The sequence below is a fragment of the Neofelis nebulosa genome, chromosome 5 (assembly GCF_028018385.1).
Source record: "Neofelis nebulosa isolate mNeoNeb1 chromosome 5, mNeoNeb1.pri, whole genome shotgun sequence".
NCBI lineage: Eukaryota > Metazoa > Chordata > Mammalia > Carnivora > Felidae > Neofelis > Neofelis nebulosa.
In genome coordinates this window covers 64,061,678-64,084,079 of record NC_080786.1, presented here as the reverse complement: position 1 = coordinate 64,084,079, position 22,402 = coordinate 64,061,678, and the positions used below count along the sequence as shown (strand labels likewise).

Here is a 22,402-nt window from a genome sequence, read left to right as displayed (position 1 = left end):
AAATAAAACACCTGAAGCTTTTAACCAACATAGTAATGCCTGATATACAGGTGACAGTAAAGAAACATGATGATTTGTTATCTCCTCAAAATAAAATTATATTTATAATTTAACGATACACATTTATCTCAGTTTTTCTTCTGACCAATTAGGATAGATTATCAGGTATCATTTAGATCACCTACATTGCTCTAATCTTACATCAGGTGAATTGGACAAATACATTTCTGAATTGAAATAAAGAGAGAATATGGCCATAAGAAAACTGTGGGATTTAGTATCTTTCAATGAGTTTCTTTCTCCCTAATCCCCTGTCTCTCACTGAATGCTCTGATTCCCACATGGGTCACTAATATAGGGAGAAATGGTAAGACTGATATCAAATTGCTTTTTCCTCATTTGCATGCTACGTGCCATGGGCAGTTTAACCCATGCAAATTAGAGCGGCCCATGCTTTTGCAGAACTGCTTCCCTCTGCATTGCTCTGAAAGCATGTGAAATAAAAGGTAGTCAGAGATTCAGCACACTGCCTGCAATGTGCCTGGTGATTAAATACCACATCATCACATCCATAAGGCTCAAGATTGCATCATACTCATGGAAAACTGAAAAACGATCTCTTCTCTTTTGGTGTTTGCACATGCACTTTGGTATTCCTCATAAGGGTTTCTGCCAGGTGACTGTAATTTTAAACAAAAGAAAATGAAACACCTATCGTTCTGGAAGAGAATTTCCTTGTGTTTTTTTTTTTCCTTTCTCTTTTTTCTTTTCGATTTTGTTGTTGTTCCTCTTGATTAATTCAGCTCCGTGGCTATAAATTTCAGTGGCAGTAGGCTTTGGGGTGGGCCATTATTTGATGTGGTGCCTCTGCTCTCCAGGGAATGATGACCCACCAAATGAGCCATTGTAGTAGCTGGAACCTTGGGAATTGCTCTGTTCTGTGACTGATGCTAGATTTTTGGTACAGTAGCAATCAAAGAGGGGAGAGGCCATGACCGTGGCTTGGGCAGGAGACCCAAAATACTGGGGAACAATTGCTAATCCCCTGTGTTTTCCCATAAACTCTGAGGGTGACCGACTTCACCTTCCCAAAATAAAATGAGAACCCAATGTTTGTATATATGTGTATACACACAACGCACACGCACATATATACACGTGTATATTCAGAACTGAGCCGTCTCAGTCTAGCAATTGGTTTTGAGCAAAGTCTAAATTTATTTCATCTTTCTTTTCTAGTTTCTCTGTGCTACAAACATCGTTTTCTGAGTTCCATGCAGCAACTATGTTTGTAACCGTTCTATATAGAGCTTTCTTTTCTTGTTGCTTAAGCTGGAGCACTGACTTGCTGAGAGATGTGACTTTGTTGTATCTACAATTCCTACATGCTGAACAAACTTTTCCTTTGTAGGATCTGACGGCATTAGCCAAAGAATTAAGAGAACTCCGGATTGAAGAAACAAACCGCCCGCTGAAGAAGGTGACTGATTACTCCTCCTCTAGCGAGGAGTCGGAAAGTAGTGATGAAGAGGAGGAAGATGGAGAGAGCGAGGCCCATGACGGGACAGTGGCTGTCAGTGACATACCCAGACTGATGTAAGAGGGCGGATTTTCCGATGTCGGCCGGGGAGGGCTAGGTCTCCAAAATGAAAGGACAAGAAATAGGAATTAAATATAGGATCGTTTATGGGTCTCTGGCAGGATCAACTGACTTTTGGGATTGGAGTGTTTATTAGAGCATAGTTCTGTAAGTACCTCTCTCCACAGACACGGTCACTTAGAATAATACATAGTGGCATTTGTACCTGCATATGCTTTATCTAGGTACTCTCATTGGACTGACTCTCTCTTTGGTGACACTTTCTTGGTTCTTTTCATCTCCAGGGAAAATGATGACAACCAGACCGTTGGCACTTGCCTGTCCCCCTTAGAACTGAAAGAGTGGAGGGGTGCCTGGGTGGCTCAGTCTGTTAAGTGGCCGACTTCAGCTCAGGTCATGATCTCACAGTGCATGGGTTTGAGTCCCACGTCGGGCTCTGTGCTGACAGCTCAGAGCCTGGAGTCTGCTTCCCATTCTGTGTCTCCCTCTCTCTCTGCCCTTACCCTGCTCGTGCTCTGCTTCTCTCTCTCTCTCTCTCTCTCTCTCTCTCTCTCTCTCTCTCAAAAGTAAATAAACATTAAAAAAATTATAAAAAATGAAAAGAACTGAAAGCATGGAATTATGGGCAATGACGTTTAGGAGTTAAAATTTAACAGCATAGACATGTGTTCCTTCCTCACCATCACCTCGACAAGAGGAGGAATGAGGAACACAAACGTATGTGGCAGTGTGGGTTAGCATCCCAGCAAAAGAATCAGGGGTCAAATAATCCTGCAGAGAACCTTCTGAGTGTTTGACTTAAATATATCCCTGTAGTGATTTTCTTCTTCTTCACTGTCTCTCTCATGTGATCCTTTTCTCTGTGGCCTGTGACTTTGCCACATACATCTGCCCATTTCTTTGCAGTCTTCTTTTGGCTATTTATACCTGTATGTATGCCTACCTATATCTCCCTTATAATTTATAGCCTTTACGTCTTTTCTTTGGTTAAGTGAAGGAAAGGCTCACTTTTCTCTTTCTCATTGGATAGGGTCCTCTGAGAGAATTCCTCTTGCCCTGTTGCTTCTCCAGTTTAAGCAAACGGATTCATACAGTCACACTCACATACATTTCTTGCTTTCTCCCCCAAATAAACACAAGGTGCTGTCACCCTGATTTGGTATAATCTAACAGAGTGGGACGCTGATTATTCCAACTTCACTCTTCATTCACCTCCATTTCTTTAGCCCACCTACTAGTATTGGCCATCACACCACACTCGCTCCCTGTAGATAAGATGCCATTTCGGGCTACTGGTTACTGTCCTGTCCAGCAGAGATTGGAGAGACAGGGCTGGCCAGTCTGTAGGGAACGTCATCCATTGATTAACAATCATTATATACAAGCAATTCTGAGAGGCAAATCCAATTATCACAGCTGAAAATTTGTACTTGTTGTGTTACTGTTGATTACACAGTTATTGACAACCATAAATATGCTAAAATATGACATTTGCAACAAATTGCATTAAATTGCTTTTTTAACAGCAAATAAAATTGTTCTAGAGGCGAAATCACTATTCTAAAACATTTTTGAAAAATATGCTGGTCCTTTCAGTTTTTGTCTTGACTCAGCATTGGTTAATTCTTCTAACAGATGTTTTGAATTCCCTTTAAACACTGAGCTTACAACAACCAGGATGAGGGTGGATTATGTATTTAAAATATTGATAAAATTTCCACTCTGTGTTACACACCATACTGAGGGCTTTGAAACATTCAGCAAGTGCAGGTGCAAATTCTGCCTTCTAAAAGTTTGTAGGCTAGTTGGAGAGAAACAAAATTATATACGGAAACTTCAGATTAATATAAATATTTGGAAGAATGACCAAAGACAGCCTTGGAGGAGATGTTCAGTCACGTTTGGTTTTTAAGCCCTGTCATATTTTGCAAGGCTATTGACAGTGTTCAACCTGCTACCACTAAGGGCACATCCATTTCTTCCCTCACTGCAGAAATACCCACCTTTCTAGAATTGCTTGAATAGGCCATGATGCACTTCCTCTCTGCTGTCTGGCACTCTCCTGTCCCTTTGGAAATCACCTAGTCTCAGCCCAGCCTGCACAGATAGAGCCTGTATCTTCCGCTGTGTGGCCGCTGGATCTTGAGTGTATCCCTGCAGTTTCGGGTAGTGCTTGACTCAGGCTATTTATTACATGGTGTCCCTCTCTGGGTTGTGAGATCCCTGAGGGTGAAGATGGCGTCTCATTCATCTCTCTACTCTTAACACCTTGCGCGATGTCTGGAATAGAGGTGGTCTTCAGTGGCTTTGATTTATATTCAGTTGCACTGAACTGAAATTGCAAGTCCTGGCTTCATAGCCCAGTCCAATCCAGAAGAAAGACATGTTCACAAATAACTGTTGTCAAGACAGAAGAGAACATGGGGTAATATGGGAATCGCAGGCAGGAGGAAATTGAAGTAAAGGCACAGAAGGTTGACTCTGGTAGGAATTTAGGGTGTGCTGGGCAGGGTTGGGGGGTGGTCTGGACTAGTGAAACCAGACCAAGAAGTATGTGCTTCACCATGTGGCCATTGGGAACTGGTAAGAAGGCCTCTTGAGCTGGGAAATGACATGATCAATGCTATGTTTGAGAGAAATCATTTCAGCAAAATGATTTGTAAAAAGAACAGGCTAGACACTGGTAAAGCAATGCAGAAGATCTATTGCTATCATCCAGAAACAATAAATAGGCTATCACTGAATGCTTATAATGGAGGCAAAAGTTGACATGGCTCTTGAAGAATTAGTAAATTTTAGACAGATTGAAGTGCACATTCAAAGAAGAACATTTAAAAATATTTATTTGTATATGAGCTACAATCAGAGACAAGGCCGGATATACATATGTGGGTGTGTCTATACGTGTTTATTCCAGTTTGGTAAATATATGCATTTTCGTGAATATAAAATATAAGCAGCCTGTTGTGCTATAGCATGATAGTTGTATACTTCACACTATTAAAAATTTTCATTATAAAACAATCGTGTCTTTTGGAATAGGGTATTTCAGAGTTAGAATACTTCTTATGTACATTCTTATAAGTTTTATTTTCTGTTAAGATTTATCTTGTTAAGATAAGCCTTTACATTCTGTGCTATATATTTTTAGAGCCATATATATACACATATATATCTGGGATTGCAACACAGTTCACTGCCATGAAATGTATACAAAAGAGCTTCTCAGAAATGGAGTCCAGCCATTCAGACAAGCAGCTGTAGATCCTAGTGTTCAAAACAACAACTGTTTTCTATGTACAGTGCTGGTTTCATATTTATAGTATAAGATCACACCTATTAAGAGGCACATAATTAAGATGATTTCTCTAACTAACCAACTGCACTATTTCCCGATGCTTCATGCATAGGAAAGTAATGGGTGGAGGGAAATAGACTAAAATTATAAAAGTGATTATCACTGGATTATACAATTGTGAGTGGGTTTTATTTTATGTAGACCCCCAGTTTTATGATGAGCATGTACTATTTTTATAGTCAGGAAAAAGTAAGAGCTGTATAGAACGGGAAGAAGGGAAGGAAAGGTACGTTAAGTGAATTTGCATCAGCTCGAGCAAGCTGAAAAAAACACCCTTTTGTATCAGCACCTTCCCTCAAGTACGTGCACCTGCTTCAGAACAGTACACGTGAGGCACAGTCTTAACCGTTATGACTACCTGCTGCTAGAATAGTCCCTGAGCTGTGTACAGTCTTGTAAAATGCAGTCTGGACAATGAAAGCCACACACCGTGTGTTTTCTTCATTCTGTTATCACTGGAAAGCCGAGCTTCTGACCCCATTGCCCTGCCAGGGCCTTCCTCACCTGTGGTCCTCTCTGCCTTTCCATCCATTTTTCAAGCTCTGGTCTTATTAGGGTTGCAGAAGCATGGCTCTGGTCATGCTGTATCCTAGTACCCTATGACCCTCTTCATCCCTGCGGCTCATGATTCCCTCAACATATGCTCCAGCAGAACTGACCTATCAATTCTTGCAAATAAATGCCTTGCACTTTTCCAGTGCTGTGCCTTTTCTTGGAGTGACCTCTCCCTCTAGTTTGCATTCCCATTTACATCCTGCCTTGTTTTTGAGGATTCATGTTACGTTTTTAAGCTCTTCTGGATGCTAATCTCTTTAGTTTCAGGAGCCATGTCTTCCTCAACTTTTATAGCCACCACCCAATGCCAAACCAAGAGCCTTTCATACATCAGATGTTCGATAAATGTGTATTGAATTGAATTAAATCAGTACCTGCAGGAACACTTTGACAAATCCAATTAGAGAAAATTATTGTTCTAAAACTGTGGCCTAATCACTGTAAGTTTCCTATAGTTTACCTTCTAATCAGTAGAAGTGTTTTGTTTTGTTTTGTTATAGTCTTTATAGGAATTTGGACAACTCATTGTTCCCACCCAGACTGTGCCTCGGAAATAATTTTTAGAACAAAGGATTACCTTAACTATAAAATGTTTTAGCTGTTTTCGCCTTAGTGTTTTTTCTTTAAATCATTGCTTTTTTTCATTTTTTTTTACTATTAATAACTTTATTTTTTTAGAACAGTTTTAAATTCACAAAAAAGTTTAGATGGTACAAAGTTCCCATGTTACTCCTCCTACCGCCTGCACACGGTTATCCCTATTATAAGCATTATGCATTAGTATGTATATATGTTACACTTAATAAACCAGTATTGATACATTTTACTAAGTTTATTCAAATTTCCTTAGCTTTTACTTACCTAAAGTCCTTTTTCAGTATCAAGATCCCATCTTGTTACATTTAGTTATTTAGTTACCATATCTGCTTAGGCTTCTGTTCGCTGTGACAGTGTCTCAGACTTACCTTCTTTTTAATGAAGTCGGCAGTTTTGAGGAATACTGATTAGGAATATCATAGAATTCCCGTCTACTGGAATTTATCTGATGTTCTTGTCATGATTAGACCAAAGTTATGGGTTTGGAAGAGAAAGATCACAGAGGTCACATGTGACTTTTATCACTTCATATCAAGGGTATGTACTACCAGTGTGACTTAAGACTGTTGACACTGACCTTGATCATCTGGCTGAGGTAATGCTTGTCAGGTTTCTCTACTATAATGTAATCCCCCCCCCCCCCCGCCTTCCATCCTGTACTCTTTGGAAGGAAGCCAGTGCACATAGCCTGCACTTAAGGAGTAGGGAGTTATGTTCCTTTAGGGTAGAGTATTTACATAATTTATTTGAAATTATTCTGCAGGAATTTATCTCTTCTCCATTTATTAATTTATTCGGTCATTTATTTATATCAGTATAGGTTCATGGATATTTATTTAGTGCTTCGGATTATAATCCACTATTTCATTTTGCTGCTTAAATTGTTCCACCTTCAACCATTGGAAGCTCTTTCCATTGGCTCCTGTACGCCTGTGGCTGACCTACCCCCCACCAAGCACTTCTTTACTTTCTGACACTACAAGATGTTCCAGGCTTACCTCATGTATTTCCTGTTCTAGTCCTGGAATCACCCTTTCCTCCTAGAAGCCTTGATTCCCTTTATTAAAAACTGATACTAGAACCAAGAGTTGGGCACTAGGTGTGCTCATTGCTACTAGTGAATCAGTTCTTTTAGGCCCTCTCAACTGACAGAGCAAGGAAATATATATTGTGTATATTAACCCATTATGTACACATATCTATAAATATTTCTGTATATATCCATCTGTATCTACATTAAATAAAAGTTTATCCTGATATCTCCAACTCTGATTCATTACCACATGGATCCTTCTAGCCCCTTCTCTTTCCTTACCTGTCAATTTCCACTCCAACAGCGGGAAACCTGGCTGTCACAATCTGCCAATTCTTGCTTAGTTGTTCATTTCCAGTACACATGTAGAGCAGGATCAGAATGGTTAACCAGTATACCTATGGGAAACAACTTTATCAGTCAGAGTACAGTGCTTACAAGCTGTTTCTTTTACCTTTAATCTTAGGGGACTCCATTTATTTCCAGAGTTACTTAGGTCAACCTTTTTCCATCTCCAACTCACGTTTTTAAAATACATTTGTGGGGCACCTGGGTGGCTCGGTAAGTTAAGCATCCAACTTCAGCTCAGGTCATGATTTCACAGTTTGTAGGTTCCAGCCCCGCATCAGGCTTTGTGCTGACAGCTCGGAGCTTAGAACCTGCTTTGGATTCTGTGTCTCACTCTCTGCTCCTCCCCTGCCCATGCTCCGTATCTCTCTCTCTCTCTCTCTCTCTCTCTCTCTCTCTCTCTCTCTCTTCACAGTCTACATTCTTTCCTTAGATCCTCCAACCTCCTAAATGATTTTTTTAATTTGCATACATCAAAGTTCACTCTTCATGCTATAAAGTTCTGTGACATAGCTGAACAAATTTTTTCATTATCCTCTAATAACAATTATAATAAAATTGGTTTTGGCACATCCTGTATATAAAGTGAACCCAATGCTAAAGTTATTTTGTCAATTTTAAAAAGACAAAATTCAACATTACGTATTCAGGACACTTTAAGCATGGTAATAATTCTTCTCATAGCTGACTGTTCATCACTTCACAAAAGAGGTATATTTGGATAATAAACTTGAATGAAATGTTTACTGGGGTTATTAAACAAAGCCTTTGTGGACTTATAAAACATTCACTGGATCTCACCTGCATGCCAGGCACAGTGCTTGGCGCTGAAGATACCAACATTACTGAGATATGATAACTGCAGGACTGTGCATTGAGTGCATGGTTACAAGTGACAGGGGATACTGTGGAAGCAGAGTGGAGAGCCACCTACTGAACCATCCCAGTGGGGATGTGGGTGGGGTTTGAGAGTGCCTGAACTGCAATGTAAAGGATGGAATACCTAGAGGGAGGCAGGGAATGTAAGGGAACCATTCGTGGACAGAAGATACACTAAAGTTGCCCAAGGGTGTTGGTAGCATGATGTGTGTAGGAAACCGCTAGAAATCATATGTTGTTAGAGTTAGAAATAGAAGGTAGGTTTCGTTGAAACCATGAGGCTAGAGAAATACACAAGGACCAGATACAGGAAGGCTTGTAAGCCACAGGTTTATCTTATGGTTAATTGGGAACTCTTATAAATTGAAAGCAGAAGAGTGACATGGTCAGGGGGGCAGAGAAGGATGGACTGGAGGGTCAGTCATAGTAGACAGACAAGAGGCCAAACACTCAAAGTATCAAAGAGCAATCATTGTACTTGAGAGCTAAGAAATGACTTGAGTTTCCTTGAGATGCTTGAAGTCAAGTATAGAGAGCAACAGTTTGAAGAGTTGTAGTATGTGGAGGAAGGCACTCACTATGCCTTTTTTGTTTTGTTTTGTTTTTTGGTTTTTATTATTTTGTTTTTTTTTTTTTTTACTCCATAATCCATTTTTATTTCCTCCTATGCTATGGATCATTTTTTTAATATGAAATTTATTGTCAAATTGGCTTCCATACAATAACCAGTGCTCATCCCAACAGGTGCCCTCCTCAATGCCCATCACCCACTTTCCCCTCCCTCCCATCCCCCATCAACCCTCAGTTTATTCTCAGTTTTTAAGAGTCTCTTATGGTTTCCCTCCTTCCCTCTCTGTAACTTTTTTTTCCCCTTCCCCTCCCCCATGGTCTTCTGAAAGTTTCTCATGATCCGCGTAAGAGTGAAAACATATGGTATCTGTCTTTCTCCGTATGACTCATTTCACTTAGCATAACACTCTCCAGTTCCATCCACATTGCTACAAAAGGCCATATTTCATTCTTTCCCATTGCCAAGTAGTATTCTATTGTGTATATAAACCACAATTTCTTTATCCATTCATCAGGATGGACATTTAGGCTCTTTCCATAATTTCCTATTGTTGAAAGCGCTGCTATAAACATCAGGGTACAAGTGCCCCTATCCCTCAGCACTCCTATATCCCTTGGGTAAAGTCCTAGCAGTGCTATTGCTGGGTCATAGGGTAGATCTGTTTTTAATTTTTTGTGGAACCTCCACACTGTTTTCCAGAGTGGCTGAACCAGTTTACATTCCCCCAACAGTGCAAGAGGGTTCCCATTTCTCCACATCCTCGCCAGCATCTATAGTCTCCTGATTTGTTCATTTTAGCCACTCTGACTGGCGTGAGGTGATATCTGACTGTGGTTTTGATTTTATTTCCCTGATGAGTGACACTGAGCATTTTTTCATGTGCCTGTTGGTCATCTGGATGTCTTCTTTTTTTTTTTTTTTTTTTTTTTTTTTTTAATTTTTTTTTTCAACGTTTTTTATTTATTTTTGGGACAGAGAGAGACAGAGCATGAACGGGGGAGGGGCAGAGAGAGAGGGAGACACAGAATCGGAAACAGGCTCCAGGCTCCGAGCCATCAGCCCAGAGCCTGACGCGGGGCTCGAACTCACGGACCGCGAGATCGTGACCTGGCTGAAGTCGGACGCTTAACCGACTGCGCCACCCAGGCGCCCCATCTGGATGTCTTCTTTAGAGAAGTGTCTATTCATGTCTTCTGCCCATTTCTTCACTGGATTATTTGTTTTTCAGGTGTGGAGTTTGTTGAGTTCTCTATAGATTTTGGATACTAGCCCTTTGTCCGATATGTCGTTTGCAAATATCTTTTCCCATTCCATCGGTTGCCTTTTAGTTTTGTTGATTGTTTCCTTTGCTGTGCAGAAGCTTTTTATCTTGATGAGGTCCCAATAGTTCATTTTTGCTTTTAATTCCCTTGCCTTTGGAGATGTGTCAAGTAAGAAATTGCTGCGGTCACTATGCCTTTTAAAAAGAATTCTGGGTCATCTGGCTGGCTCAGTTGCAAGAGCATGCAACCCTTGATCTCAAGGTTGTGAGCTCAAGCCCTACACTGGGTGTAGAGATTATTTAAATAAATAAACTCAAAAATTAAAAAAAAAAAAAAGAATTCTGTAGAAAAGTGATTCAGAACATGCAGAAGTTTGTAGGAATTTTCCATAATCAAAAGCCGCTATTGATAACAGAAAAATTAATGGTGTGGTCAATTAAAACAAGGTATCCAGAATGTACAAAAGATTCAGAATAAAACAGACCAATCCTTAGACAACCTTAACCTTACTAAGAGAAATTGCTCACCATTCTAGATAAAATTGGCCAAGGGAGAAATACAGATTATTATCTTTTATTCAATATAAGGAATATTACTAGTAGAAGTAATATTTTCAAAAACTCAAAACAGCCTGAACTGTTCACCATAAAAGTTTATCATAGATGAAGCAGTTCTGACTCATAAAAATTTAAGTATAAAAATTAACCCAGAAAAAAAATAATCTCACTAAAAATATGCAGGAGGTAAAACTGACAGTGGCTAACACTCTACACTGTAAAACTTGCTACTGACTAAAACTTGACAGATGAACCAAACCTTCTTAATACAATTTACACCTTTAAAACTAATACAAACAAATTGGACTTGGTAGAAGTAGTGACCACAGAAGCCTTTGAAAGATGACAGGGATAAACATCTTGATTGGCTGATTAAATCTTTGTCATAAAATTTACATAGGGAAGAATTGGAACCTATGATGATAATTTTAGTAAAACAATACTGAAAATAAATAAATTGAGGAAGATTTTAGCTGAGATATATGGGAAATTAATCAAGGAACTGTCTTAATGGAATTAGCTCTAGAAAATACCTTTTTTTATGAAAATTTCACTCATATTGACATGTTTCTGATGAAACTGGGGGGAATCAAACATCATCAGGGTGAAAAAAATAAGTGGGGTCAAAATATCTTTGATCTTCTCACTCCCATGAACTTTAATGGTGAAAGGGAACTCAGTTGGACAGTGTCAGCCTGGCGGTGGTCACCATCGGTGTACCTACACTTCTGACAGTGGCCAAGGATGTCTGAGTCACAAAGAAGGAAAGTGCCTCCCTTCCCAGAAGGCTTTTGCTTTTGATAAATGCCCCATTTATGGACTTATTTGTATCACACCGTCTTGTCCCAAACAAGAATGTAAGGCAGCTAAATATATATACATATATATATATATACATATATATATATATACGTGTATATATATATACACATATATATATGTATATATATGTATATATATATACACACACACACATATACATATACATATATATACATATATAAATATATATAAAATATATAATATAATATAGTATATATTTTATATGTAATATATAATATATAAATATTATGATATATAAATATATAATAATATATATTATATATAATAACATATAAATATCATAATATATAAATATATAATATATAAATATATATATTTAGCTGCCTTACATTCCATATTTTTGCCACACACACACACACACAAGGTAAAATAAAATTTCAAATAAATGAGTGAAGATATCATAGTTTTGAGAACTATTCTGATTTGCCAGTCTAGCAATATGTCAGGCATTCATTGCAGCAGTTTCTTATTCCATGTCTCTGGATCGCTATAAATGGCTCCTTTCTAAGAATGAAATATTGCTTCTTTTTCTTCCCAAATATGTCAGTTCTAACTCATCTTTAGATTCATTCAATCCACTGTTCCAGTTTAGTAGTTTTGAAGTAAGCATCTTGCTATGCACTTTTCTTTGGTCTGGACTCCCTTTCCCATTTTATCACCTCTTTGTTTGGATCCTTAACATATGCTTTCTCTGTCCCAGAGATGTCATAAGTCTGTCATGTTTCTTCTTTCTTGAATTGAGTATTTCATCAAGTACTTGGACTTTCATAAGATCCAAGAGACCAGAAATGTCTTTTTCAAATACATAAGAAACAGTTAAGAGGAAAAAAAAAATAGTAAAAGATACAATTAATATATTTAATGAGAGAAGCCTTGATACCTTTTTTATTTTTTATAAACCCACTTTAAAAAAGAGGCAGCTGCTGATACAGGGTATCAATGAGGATTGCATGGAAACTAAAATCCTGTAGACAAATCACATCACCTACCTGGTTCTCGTTTTCCCTTGATGTTGTGGTCTGTGTTACGGGGCACATAGAAAACATGAGTCTCTGCTCTCGGGGTGTATGTGAAGGTCCTGTTACCTTCTCCGTTAGATATTAAACACAAGAACAAGAAACAAACTAAAAATAGATATACCACAGTGTGGAGTAATTACAGAGGTTTTATTTTTTTTTTTAATTTTTTTTTCAACGTTTTTTATTTATTTTTGGGACAGAGAGAAACAGAGCATGAACGGGGGAGGGGCAGAGAGAGAGGGAGACACAGAATCGGAAACAGGCTCCAGGCTCCGAGCCATCAGCCCAGAGCCTGACGCGGGGCTCGAACTCACGGACCGCAAGATCGTGACCTGGCTGAAGTCGGACGCTTAACCGACTGCGCCACCCAGGCGCCCCTTGTAATTACAGAGGTTTTAAAAAGTGCTGCATATTTTTAAACAGCCTACCTAATGGATGTCCTAGTAAGCCAGAATGCCCTTAATTGATATTTCTTCTCCATAAATAGTGTAAAACCCATTTATCAAATGAATGTATGTTGCACTCCTACTCTGTGCCCAGCTCTACGCTAGGTATACAGTAATGAACAGAGACAAGACTGCCCTCATAAGCATATGTTCTAACGAGACAGGGGGAGAAAGTTCCAAGAGACTCAAAAAGAGAAAGAATCATAAATTGTGATAAGAACCAATAAGACAAAGGATGAAGAGAAAGAAAAAAGAGGGGTTGGTGGGATAAAACCTAGGTGGTAAGAGAAGGCATCTCAAGGAAAGTATCATTTAAGATGAAATATTGTTACTTAAGAGAGGCAACCAGCCAAGAGCCAGAGTGGGAGAGAGTTTTTCAGCAGAGGCAACAGCATGAGCAAAGCACAGGTCAGGGTGCCTGCTGGTCAGAGAAGGAGTAGAGAAGGCTTGGAGGCCTTGCAGAGCCTGTGAGGGGCTCTGACATCGACGGCAGTGTTTTTTTCCTTGGACAGTCTGAAGCTTGCTCTGTAGGACTGCTGCATGGAGAATAGGTCGAGAGAGGATGCTGTAGAAGCAGGACACCTGTTCAGGCATCAGCACCACATTAAAAATTAAATACAACGTACTTAAGGCCACTGACTGTATGTACCCTTAGAAATAGTTAAAATGGGTGAATTTTAAGTTGCATATATTTTACCCCAATTTGAAAAATTAACATAAATAGGAAACAGGCATTCCCTAAACACCCATTGCTGTTAATACCGTTCCTTCCCATCTCAGACCAACAGGAGCCCCCGGGAGCACCGAGCAGTACAATGTGGGAATGGTCGGCACGCACGGGCTGGAGACTTCTCACGCAGACACTTTCAGCAGCAGTATTTCAAGAGAAGGAACCTTGATGATAAGAGAGGTAAGTTGGTATAAAAACTGTGAAGAGGAAGTGCTTCCTTACGTGGTATTTATATCAGAGCTTTCGCAGAGAATGCTGGCAGCATGTATTTTCAGCATAGTGAATGGGGGTGGGGAGCCAGAGGAAACACGCGCTTCTAAATGACTGAGTGATTTCAGTTGTCCACCGCCTTCCTTCCTGTATCCTTCTAAGCTTCTGCAGTGTGACTTAATTACATTAGTCCGAATTCTTCAGTAGGAGCTATGCAAATCAGAGTATAGAATTTGAGCTTGAGGATATAAAACTGGCAAACCCAGATGTTTCCTACAGCAGCGAAATGGGAATGCATGGCCTCACTCAGTAGCATCTGAGGCCTTGTTATGCCTCTTTTCCCCATGGCTTTATCCTTGTGGATTGTATGTATAGAAAATGGTTAGAAGTTCCAAGAAACGGTGATATCATCTTATCTGATTAAACCAACATTAAAAGGCTATTGAGCTATTTTGATTTAAAAAAAAAAAAAAGAAATATGCAGATCTACTTAAAAACATACCTATTGCTTTGGGTGATTTTGGTTTTTTATCTGTATTTTTATTTTTTTAAGCTCATTTACTTATTTCGAGAGAGAGACAGAGAAAGCGAGTGGGGGAGGGGCAGAGAGGGGGAGAGAGAGAATCCCAGGCAAGCTCCACATTCAGCGTGGAGCCCAACGTAGGGCTCAGACTCACAAACCATGAGATCATGGCCTGAGCCGAAACCAAGTCAGACCCTTAACCGACTGAGCCACCCAGGTACTCCTGATTTTGTGTGTTTAAACTTGAGGAACATCACTTCATTTGAGTGGGGGGCATGTGCTCGCTACACATGCACTTCCTCACTGCATCTGTGCCAGCCAGAAGGGCCTTGACAAATCAGAATTTGTCTTCTCTTCTTTCACACTTCATCATCACCGTGTAAATTTGACAAGTCTCTGATTGGAAGGAAAACAATAGCTGGTAACACTGGGCAAAAGTTACTTGATGTCCCTCCCTGGGTCTGTGTTATCATCTATAAAATTTCGTAAATAATAGTGTTTGACTCATAAGATGACCCAAACAACACGAGTGTGAACTGTGTGAATCCACTTATGTGTGGGTTTTTTCAACACAGTCCAATACTATAAATCTATTTTCTCCTCCTTATGATTTTCTTAATAACATTTTCTTTTCTCTAGCTTACTTTATTATAAAAACATAGTGTATAATACATATACAAAATATGTGTGAATCGACTGTTTATGTTATTGATAAGGCTTCCAGTCAACAGTGGGCTATTAGTAGTTAAGCTTTTGGGGAGTCAGAAGTTCTACTCAGATTTTCAACTCCACTGGGAGACCATGCCTCTAACCCCTATGTGTTCAAGGGTCAACTGTAATTTATTTCATTTCACTCTCCTTTTACTTGTTATCCCTTCCTACTCTTGCCTCTGAAACAATGTATATCATCTGTCATTCTACAGCCAGGATAGTTTGGGAAACCATAATAGCAGGCTTTGCTCTCCCAGGAAAGAAAGGAAGTGTAGTTTTGAGATGAATAAGGCCTTTGAAGTAATAATTGGCAGAAGGTCAGTAACTGGAAAAGTAGTTCACAAAGCAACTTGCTAGAATTTCATGATATGGCCCTGCCGAATCTTTGAAGTAGGCTTTAAAGAGCCCTATCCTGTAAGCCTGAAATAAGAAATGGACTTGGCTGCACAAGCTGACGTTGTGTAGTACTGGTATATAAATCTCCCAATGTGGTGAATGGATAATTCCGATGGCGGTATAGAAGGCTGCTGTCATTCTAACTTGCTGCTTGGAAAACCTGAGGGGAAATGTTCTGAGTGAGTGACTCTCTGACTCTGCTTTCTAATGCAGTTTATAATTTGCTAGAGTCGTTATGACAGAGTCAGTACCTTGAAGAAGATATTGGGAGGCTCATTTTCAGTTCAGTTGCCAGACATATCCAAATGGCTCTGTGTTATTTAAAGCACCCCAGTATTCTGTGACCACAGCCAATCACTTTGAAAATAGCACTCACCAGTGTCTTCTATGAATTTGATATAATGAGCGCCCCAAAACCTTTTTGTACCTCAGTTTCTAAATGCCACCTTTCCCAAAGGTGGGCTTTTAACATAACAACCTTGAGTTGGAATCATTAAAAGTACAGGTATTACAAAGGCAAATGCAAGTAAAAGTATGTCCCTGACAAAAAAATAAGAAAATAAAATGAAAACTCAGAGCTTAGTTTATAGGGTGCTATAGTTCAGTTCCCCAAGATGAACATCAAAGAGAACTCACTCAAGACAGGATTCTCATGGGAGTGGACAAGATGGTTCTAGAGGAAAATACTGGCTCTACTACCCACAGTCCTGCCAAGACACACAAATTTGCCCTATCAATGCACACCCTGGCCCTCTGGTTCTACCTCCCCCTAACTTATGGTCCCAGAGAACCTTTCCCTACTCTAGTTCTAGAACAAACCACACCAGCTGTCATCTACCACATTGTCTATAGGGACCCATCTGTCAGAAGAGCTATTCTCCCTTCCCAACTTCCCCTGCTGCCCAGTCTTCACCCAGCAGATCCCCGTGGGTCTGATTCAGCCTTCCTTTACTCCTTGAAGCCTCTCTTGGGACTCCATGAGCCTCTGTCCATAGCACCTTTCCTACTGACCAGCTGGGAATGGGAAATGATAGGAAAAAGAATCCGCTTAAAACAGCTTACAGCGTGGTGGGGAGAAAGGTGCAGTAGGTATCAGAGAGAGGGGAATAAAGATTCAGAGGTATTTCATACAGGGAATCTAAAGGCAAAGAGTTAGTTGAGACCCTGCACAGGGCCGGAACCAGAAATTAACAAGGACCAGGAGCTCAGGCAGCTATCTCTGGCTCTCTCAACTGCCTGTCTCTCCCTACCCTCATCTCTGCTTTCCTCCATGCCTGTCCCTCCTTTTCCCTCATTTCTCTTTCCTCCAATTTCCTTTGTTCTTTTTGCTCCACAGAACTGCTTTCTCTCCCTCTGCCAGCATGAGCTCTCACCTCACCCCATCCCCCAATTGCAAGACATGTACCACATCCCACCCAGTTCAGCTGCCCAGCAGAGACTGAGCAGTGTCTCTCAGACCCAACATGAAATGCAGAAGGGAACTTGACCCTGCTTGGCTTAGGAGTCCACTCCAGCTCCAATCAGCTACGGCCGAGAGCAGAGCCACCTATCACGGCAGCAGCCCAGAGCACCCGGGCTCTCCCAACAGACAGCCCCTGATTTCAGCACTTACAACCTGTGTCACTCGGAGCAAGTCAGCTGAGTTCTCTGCACTGCAGTTTTTCCATGTGTAAAGTGAGGATAATGGGAGCTAGCCTGTGGTGGTATTTGAAGGACTGGGGGGAATACCATACCTAAAGGCTGGGCATGGTCCCAGGCACAAGTTGTTACTCAGGGAAATCTTAGTGCCCACCCCCATGGGAACGGTGAGGGCGTGAAGACTGTAGAAATTGTTGGGCTCTGTTATGGAGGTCCTAGAGGGCCAGGCTGTTGTTCATTTATCTCTGTATTGCTAGCAAAGTGCCTGGCACACAGAAGGTATTTAATTCAAAGGAGCTGGTTGAATGGACAGAAGGCCGATGACTCAGAGTGGGGAGATTCAGGGGTCGGTCACCACTGGATTCCTTCAAGCTTCTCACTGTCTGAGCCGTTTCCCTCGTTAGCCTCTTCAGGTCTTTGATAACCAGTGCGTCTGCCTCAGCTTTTGGCTCGAGGCAGAATGCTGGGTATAGAATAGAGAGCCCATAAAACTCTAAAGAGGCCATGTGTGATTTATGCTACTGGGAGATTGGGGGGAAATGTTAAAAAGCCTTCCAGTATTTGAACAGAACTTAGAAGAAAGGAAAAGCTGCCCAGTACAAATAAAATAGGAGACAGTGAGATAAATTAGGACTGAACCCTGTAAATGTCATTGAGAAGACAAAATGTTCAATCCTGAGAACAGGCACTAGTACAAGCTGTGGATGCATGAAGACTGTGTGGACAAAATGAATCCAGAAAATGCCCCTCTCCTGGGCAGCTTGCAGGCCAGGAGCATGTTGCCAAGAAATAGAGGGCACCGCAGCTTTACAGTTATTTCTTAAGCTCCCCGGTAACATTCGTTACATGCACCCCTTCAGGAACTTGGGAATCTGTTTCATCTCTCCCCAGAATTGCCTCCTTTCACTTCTAGCCAGAAGCAGGTGCAGAGTGGTCATTGCAAGACAAGGACAGGCTCTGGAAGGGGGAAGCCAGGCCAGTGAGCCCAAGCCAGCCAGCCCCAGGGAAGGCAGGGAGTATGTCTACCTGCCTTGATCCTGGCCGATCCCTCCATGTTCAACAAAATGCCTCACACTTAGTAGTCACTCAGAAATGCTGGGTAAATGGATGAAAGAAAGAAAAGGCAAAGAAGGGAATCATTGCTTAATCAGATCTACTCTAAGAAACCTCAGTGAGCTAGTCGCACAAATGTTAAATCAGAAAGCACAATACTGGCCAGGCCTACAGTGTGGCTACGGCTTTTAGGAAGCAGAACTGTCTTTTAATCCTGTATTTCTTCCCTGGGTGAGAGGAGGCTTTGTTTCACAGAGCAGTGGTTTCCAAACTTGTTAGGTCATACAATCCTATCAGTAAAAATTTGAGAGCATGCCACTTAATTGCAGTGTATTTATTTATAACTCATCCATTTGTCCTACTTCTCATATTATATATATTACAAAATACCTTGAAAAGACGTTAAAAAGGGATGCTATACAAAATAGTTCAAATATTGTTATTGACTATTCCTTGTTAGTCATGATGACTTCCGTTTTTTACTGCAAGGCACCATACTTGCTTGTAAGAGATTCAGTATTCAGATTCAGTAGCGGACACACACCTGTAGTTTCAAATAATCTGTGGTTTATTTCAGTACATTTTTTTGTAACTCCTGTCCGATCTGGTGAATTAATCATTGTTTTGACCTCATGACTGACAAAGTGCCCTATGATCTGGGCAGATGGCATCTCTGCGTTTTCTTGGCGTACATGGTATGTGGGTTATTATCTCACACAGCCTCTGTGTGATACAGAGGTATCACACAGATACGGATAAAACAGATAGTATTATCTCATCCCAGCCTCTGTGTTTCAGCAGTATTTTAGGTCATGTATGTGTCTTAGGGGTTCGCATCATTGTAACCTGGTAATATACCTGCAAATCCAGTCAACGGTGCATCCACAGGCACACACACACACAAATACTGCAGGAGAGAACTGTGCAAATGCAGACCTCAGGAGCTCAGCCCCTCCGCCTGCCTTCCCATGAGAACTCCCACTTCCTGTGTGACCCTGACTGCCCTCATGCAGAAGCAAAAGGCCGCAGGGTCAGTCCATATACTAAGCGTGAACAAAGTTTAACTTCTTTTTTATTTTCTTAGTAAAATATAAATGTAAATGGTATCTTCCGCACACGCCAGCAGGTCCGTTTGGGGACTGTGCCTGTGCTGTGTGAGAGGTGACACCACTCGGTGGCCTTCACCCTCCCTCTCTAATCCCTCTCTGATGCTCCCCATGTGTTGTGCCCCCTCAGACATCTGGAGAGAAGAAGCGGTCTGGCCACAGTGACAGCAATGGCTTTGCCGGCCACATCAACCTCCCAGACCTGGTGCAGCAGAGCCATTCCCCGGCCGGGACACCAACCGAGGGCCTGGGACGCGTCTCCACCCATCCGCAGGAGATGGAGTCCGGGACTGAGGTAGGTGCTGGGCAACAGTCGTGACAGCTCTGTTCTCCTGGGGGTGCGGGGGGTGTCGAAACCCTGCTGTCTTCAGGAATAAGGCTTTGTAAGCTCCCTGAGATGTGTTGGTTCGGTTGCTATATAACTACTTATGCAAATACTTTAACGGACGAAAATCATGGAAGCTGAGGGGTAAAAAGATCTGATACCATCTGGCCCAATGCCTATTTTTACAAATGACAGTACTGAGGCTCAGAGAGGTTAAGTGACTTGCCCATGGCACACAGCTAGCTGGTGACAAATCTAGGACTAGAACTTGGATTTCCTATCTCCCAGGCCAGTGAGAGAAACTTTAGCCTATAGAGATCCCATGGCCAACGGTTGAGGTTCATGTTTATATTGATTTAGTCAAACTAGGTTTGACTTAAAATGAGGTTGAAATTCTTTGTTAAATGAAAGATAAAAATCAATAGATAGGCTCTCATCCATCTTCCTAAACTCCGAATTGTGTGGGAAAGGGAGAAATGGGATATTTAGCTTGCCTGTATAGAAACAGTCCCTGGAGACAGCCTGAATAAATACAGTCTGTTAGGCAGTGCTCGTAGGTGTAGTTATCCAAGCCCAACCAATGGATGAGTTCATGGGGCTTGGTCATGTTTCATGAATCACACGGAGGCCACGAAGGAAATCATGAAGCATATGTCCTGGTGTTTTTGATGCTGTCCACACATTAACTTTTTATGATACACCCTTTGGATTCTACCTCAAGGAAAAAAAACAGAGGTGCCTTGGGAGGCCGCATATCCTCTTGTGGCTTCCCACAGTGTGGTCAGGTTTCCTCTGCCTGAACATGTCTAACAGAACCTAGAAGAACCCCATGGGATTGGACTCTGGTTCAAATTCTGCTGCTGCTCCAGCTCTAAGTGGGAATGTTAGTACCTGCCCCACCTCCTTCACAGACTTCTTCTAAAGATCAAAGGAGAGAATGTATGTGAAAGCTCTTCATTTGGAAGGAGTGTTACCTTGTAGAGGGTGAAATCATTTTAATTTCATAAGGTGGAGGGAAAATCAACTGGATCTTTGCAGTTTCCTCCGTACGTGTTTAGGGGTCCTGAGATGTTTTTATTTTTAAATGGAAACCTGAAAATAAAGCTAGAAAGTGAAAACTCAGTTAAAGACATTTGTCTGAAAGGAGATATTCTGATATCGAATGCAGGTCTGTTTGTGATATTAAGAGGACTTGAGCATAGTAGAAGGAATAGAGATGACAGACAAGATGAGGAAGTGGTTATTGTACCTTCTTTGGCAGAGCTGAAATATGGAGTTTCACCAGGTGAAGCCCTGATATTTAGTTCGCTGTTCCCTAGTCGAGTCGGCCTTCATGTCTTTATTGAGATTTATTTTTTAAGCAAGCCCTCTGTGCATTGCCTGCAAATCTAGCATCTTCATGAAGTCCCTAAATAAGGCATGAAAATAGGAATATCCTTTTAAAGCGACCATTCTGGGAGGGAAAAATATTCAATCCCTGGATGAAATTGTCCCTGAATTAAAGATTTTAAGGCTTCTTGAGCCGACACCAATCCACCTGCATCACCAGGTCAGCTTACAAGGGCCCAAAGGCTCCAAGAGGGAGACTTTGGTGGACCGGATGTTCAGGATGAAATGCTGCTATGTGGGCATGCTTACTTAGTTTATTGTGTCAGCTTTTCTTAAGACCATTTGGTCAATATGCGATTGTTTGTACTTCAGGGGAGAGATAAGCTCTGTCATCACGGTCATCGTACCATGTGGTCCAAAATATAATTTGCCCCCAGCAACTCTTGCAGTCTGACAATTAATGGAGCCCTGCAAAGGCAGAATGGCCAGTGAGTAGCCAGCACCAGGAGAAGCTGGAGAGAGAAGCACACCTTGACTCCAAGGGTCAGAGTGTGAACAAGCTAAATAGATTGAAGAATCTGTAACCATTCTAAAGCCCAAGCAAAGTATTCTTGGCATTGTTCATTCCTGTAGTACTTATCTGTTCTTCTTAATCCTCTTGCCTTTCCATTAGTATGGCATGGGGAGCAGCACGAAGGCCTCCTTCACCCCCTTTGTGGACCCCAGAGTTTACCAGACATCTCCCACCGATGAAGATGAAGAGGATGAAGAATCATCAGCCGCGGGTAAGTGAAACTGCCCAGATGTTTTAGAAACAGCTTGGTTTTCGTTCCTGGTGTGACCTGATAAAGAAATGAATTATTGGTTTAGTACTTAAGCCATTTCCTGCTTAGACCCTGTCTTAAAGGGAGGTTGGTTTTTTTGTTTGTTTGTTTGTTTTGTTTTGTTTTTATCATTATTATTTTTGTAGGATTTCTAAAACAAATATCTTTGTCTCCCATTTTTTTTTTTCATCTCTTCTATTTTGCTTCTGGTAGGAACCCAGAGGTATCCAGGGGCCCTGGGAAAAGGTGTTCCTCAGCGATCTCCAAACTTACCACATACTTCTCAAAAGCAATTTCTGGGTACAATGCTGTGCACGCAGTAGACACTTAATCAGTGCGCGTTGGGTTGTGTTGAGCTCTAGGTGTGTGCTTCCTACCGCACAGGTCTGGCTGATTTAGAGGAGAGCCTTGCTTTCTGGACTTATGCAGCTCACTAATCATCAGGGGAGGCTTAGGCTAGTCTGTCAGTTGATGATATGGAATTTTAAA

At 41.1% G+C, this 22,402-nt stretch overlaps 1 protein-coding gene across 9 annotated transcripts in view; it reads left to right on the top strand.

Annotated features, from left to right (window-relative positions):
* The window catches only part of TNIK (TRAF2 and NCK interacting kinase), a 399,936-nt gene that overhangs the window by 355,035 nt on the left and 22,499 nt on the right, over positions 1-22,402 (top strand). For 5 of the 9 annotated variants that reach the window (XM_058732381.1, XM_058732386.1, XM_058732379.1 and 2 more), the window contains 5 exons: positions 1,412-1,596; positions 13,849-13,978; positions 19,566-19,730; positions 21,763-21,874; positions 22,127-22,213. In XM_058732381.1, the coding sequence (XP_058588364.1) occupies positions 1,412-1,596; positions 13,849-13,978; positions 19,566-19,730; positions 21,763-21,874; positions 22,127-22,213 (679 nt within the window). The remainder of the gene's footprint in view (positions 1-1,411; positions 1,597-13,848; positions 13,979-19,565; positions 19,731-21,762; positions 21,875-22,126; positions 22,214-22,402) is intronic. The other 4 variants (XM_058732385.1, XM_058732383.1, XM_058732382.1 and 1 more) reach the window with 1 other exon arrangement.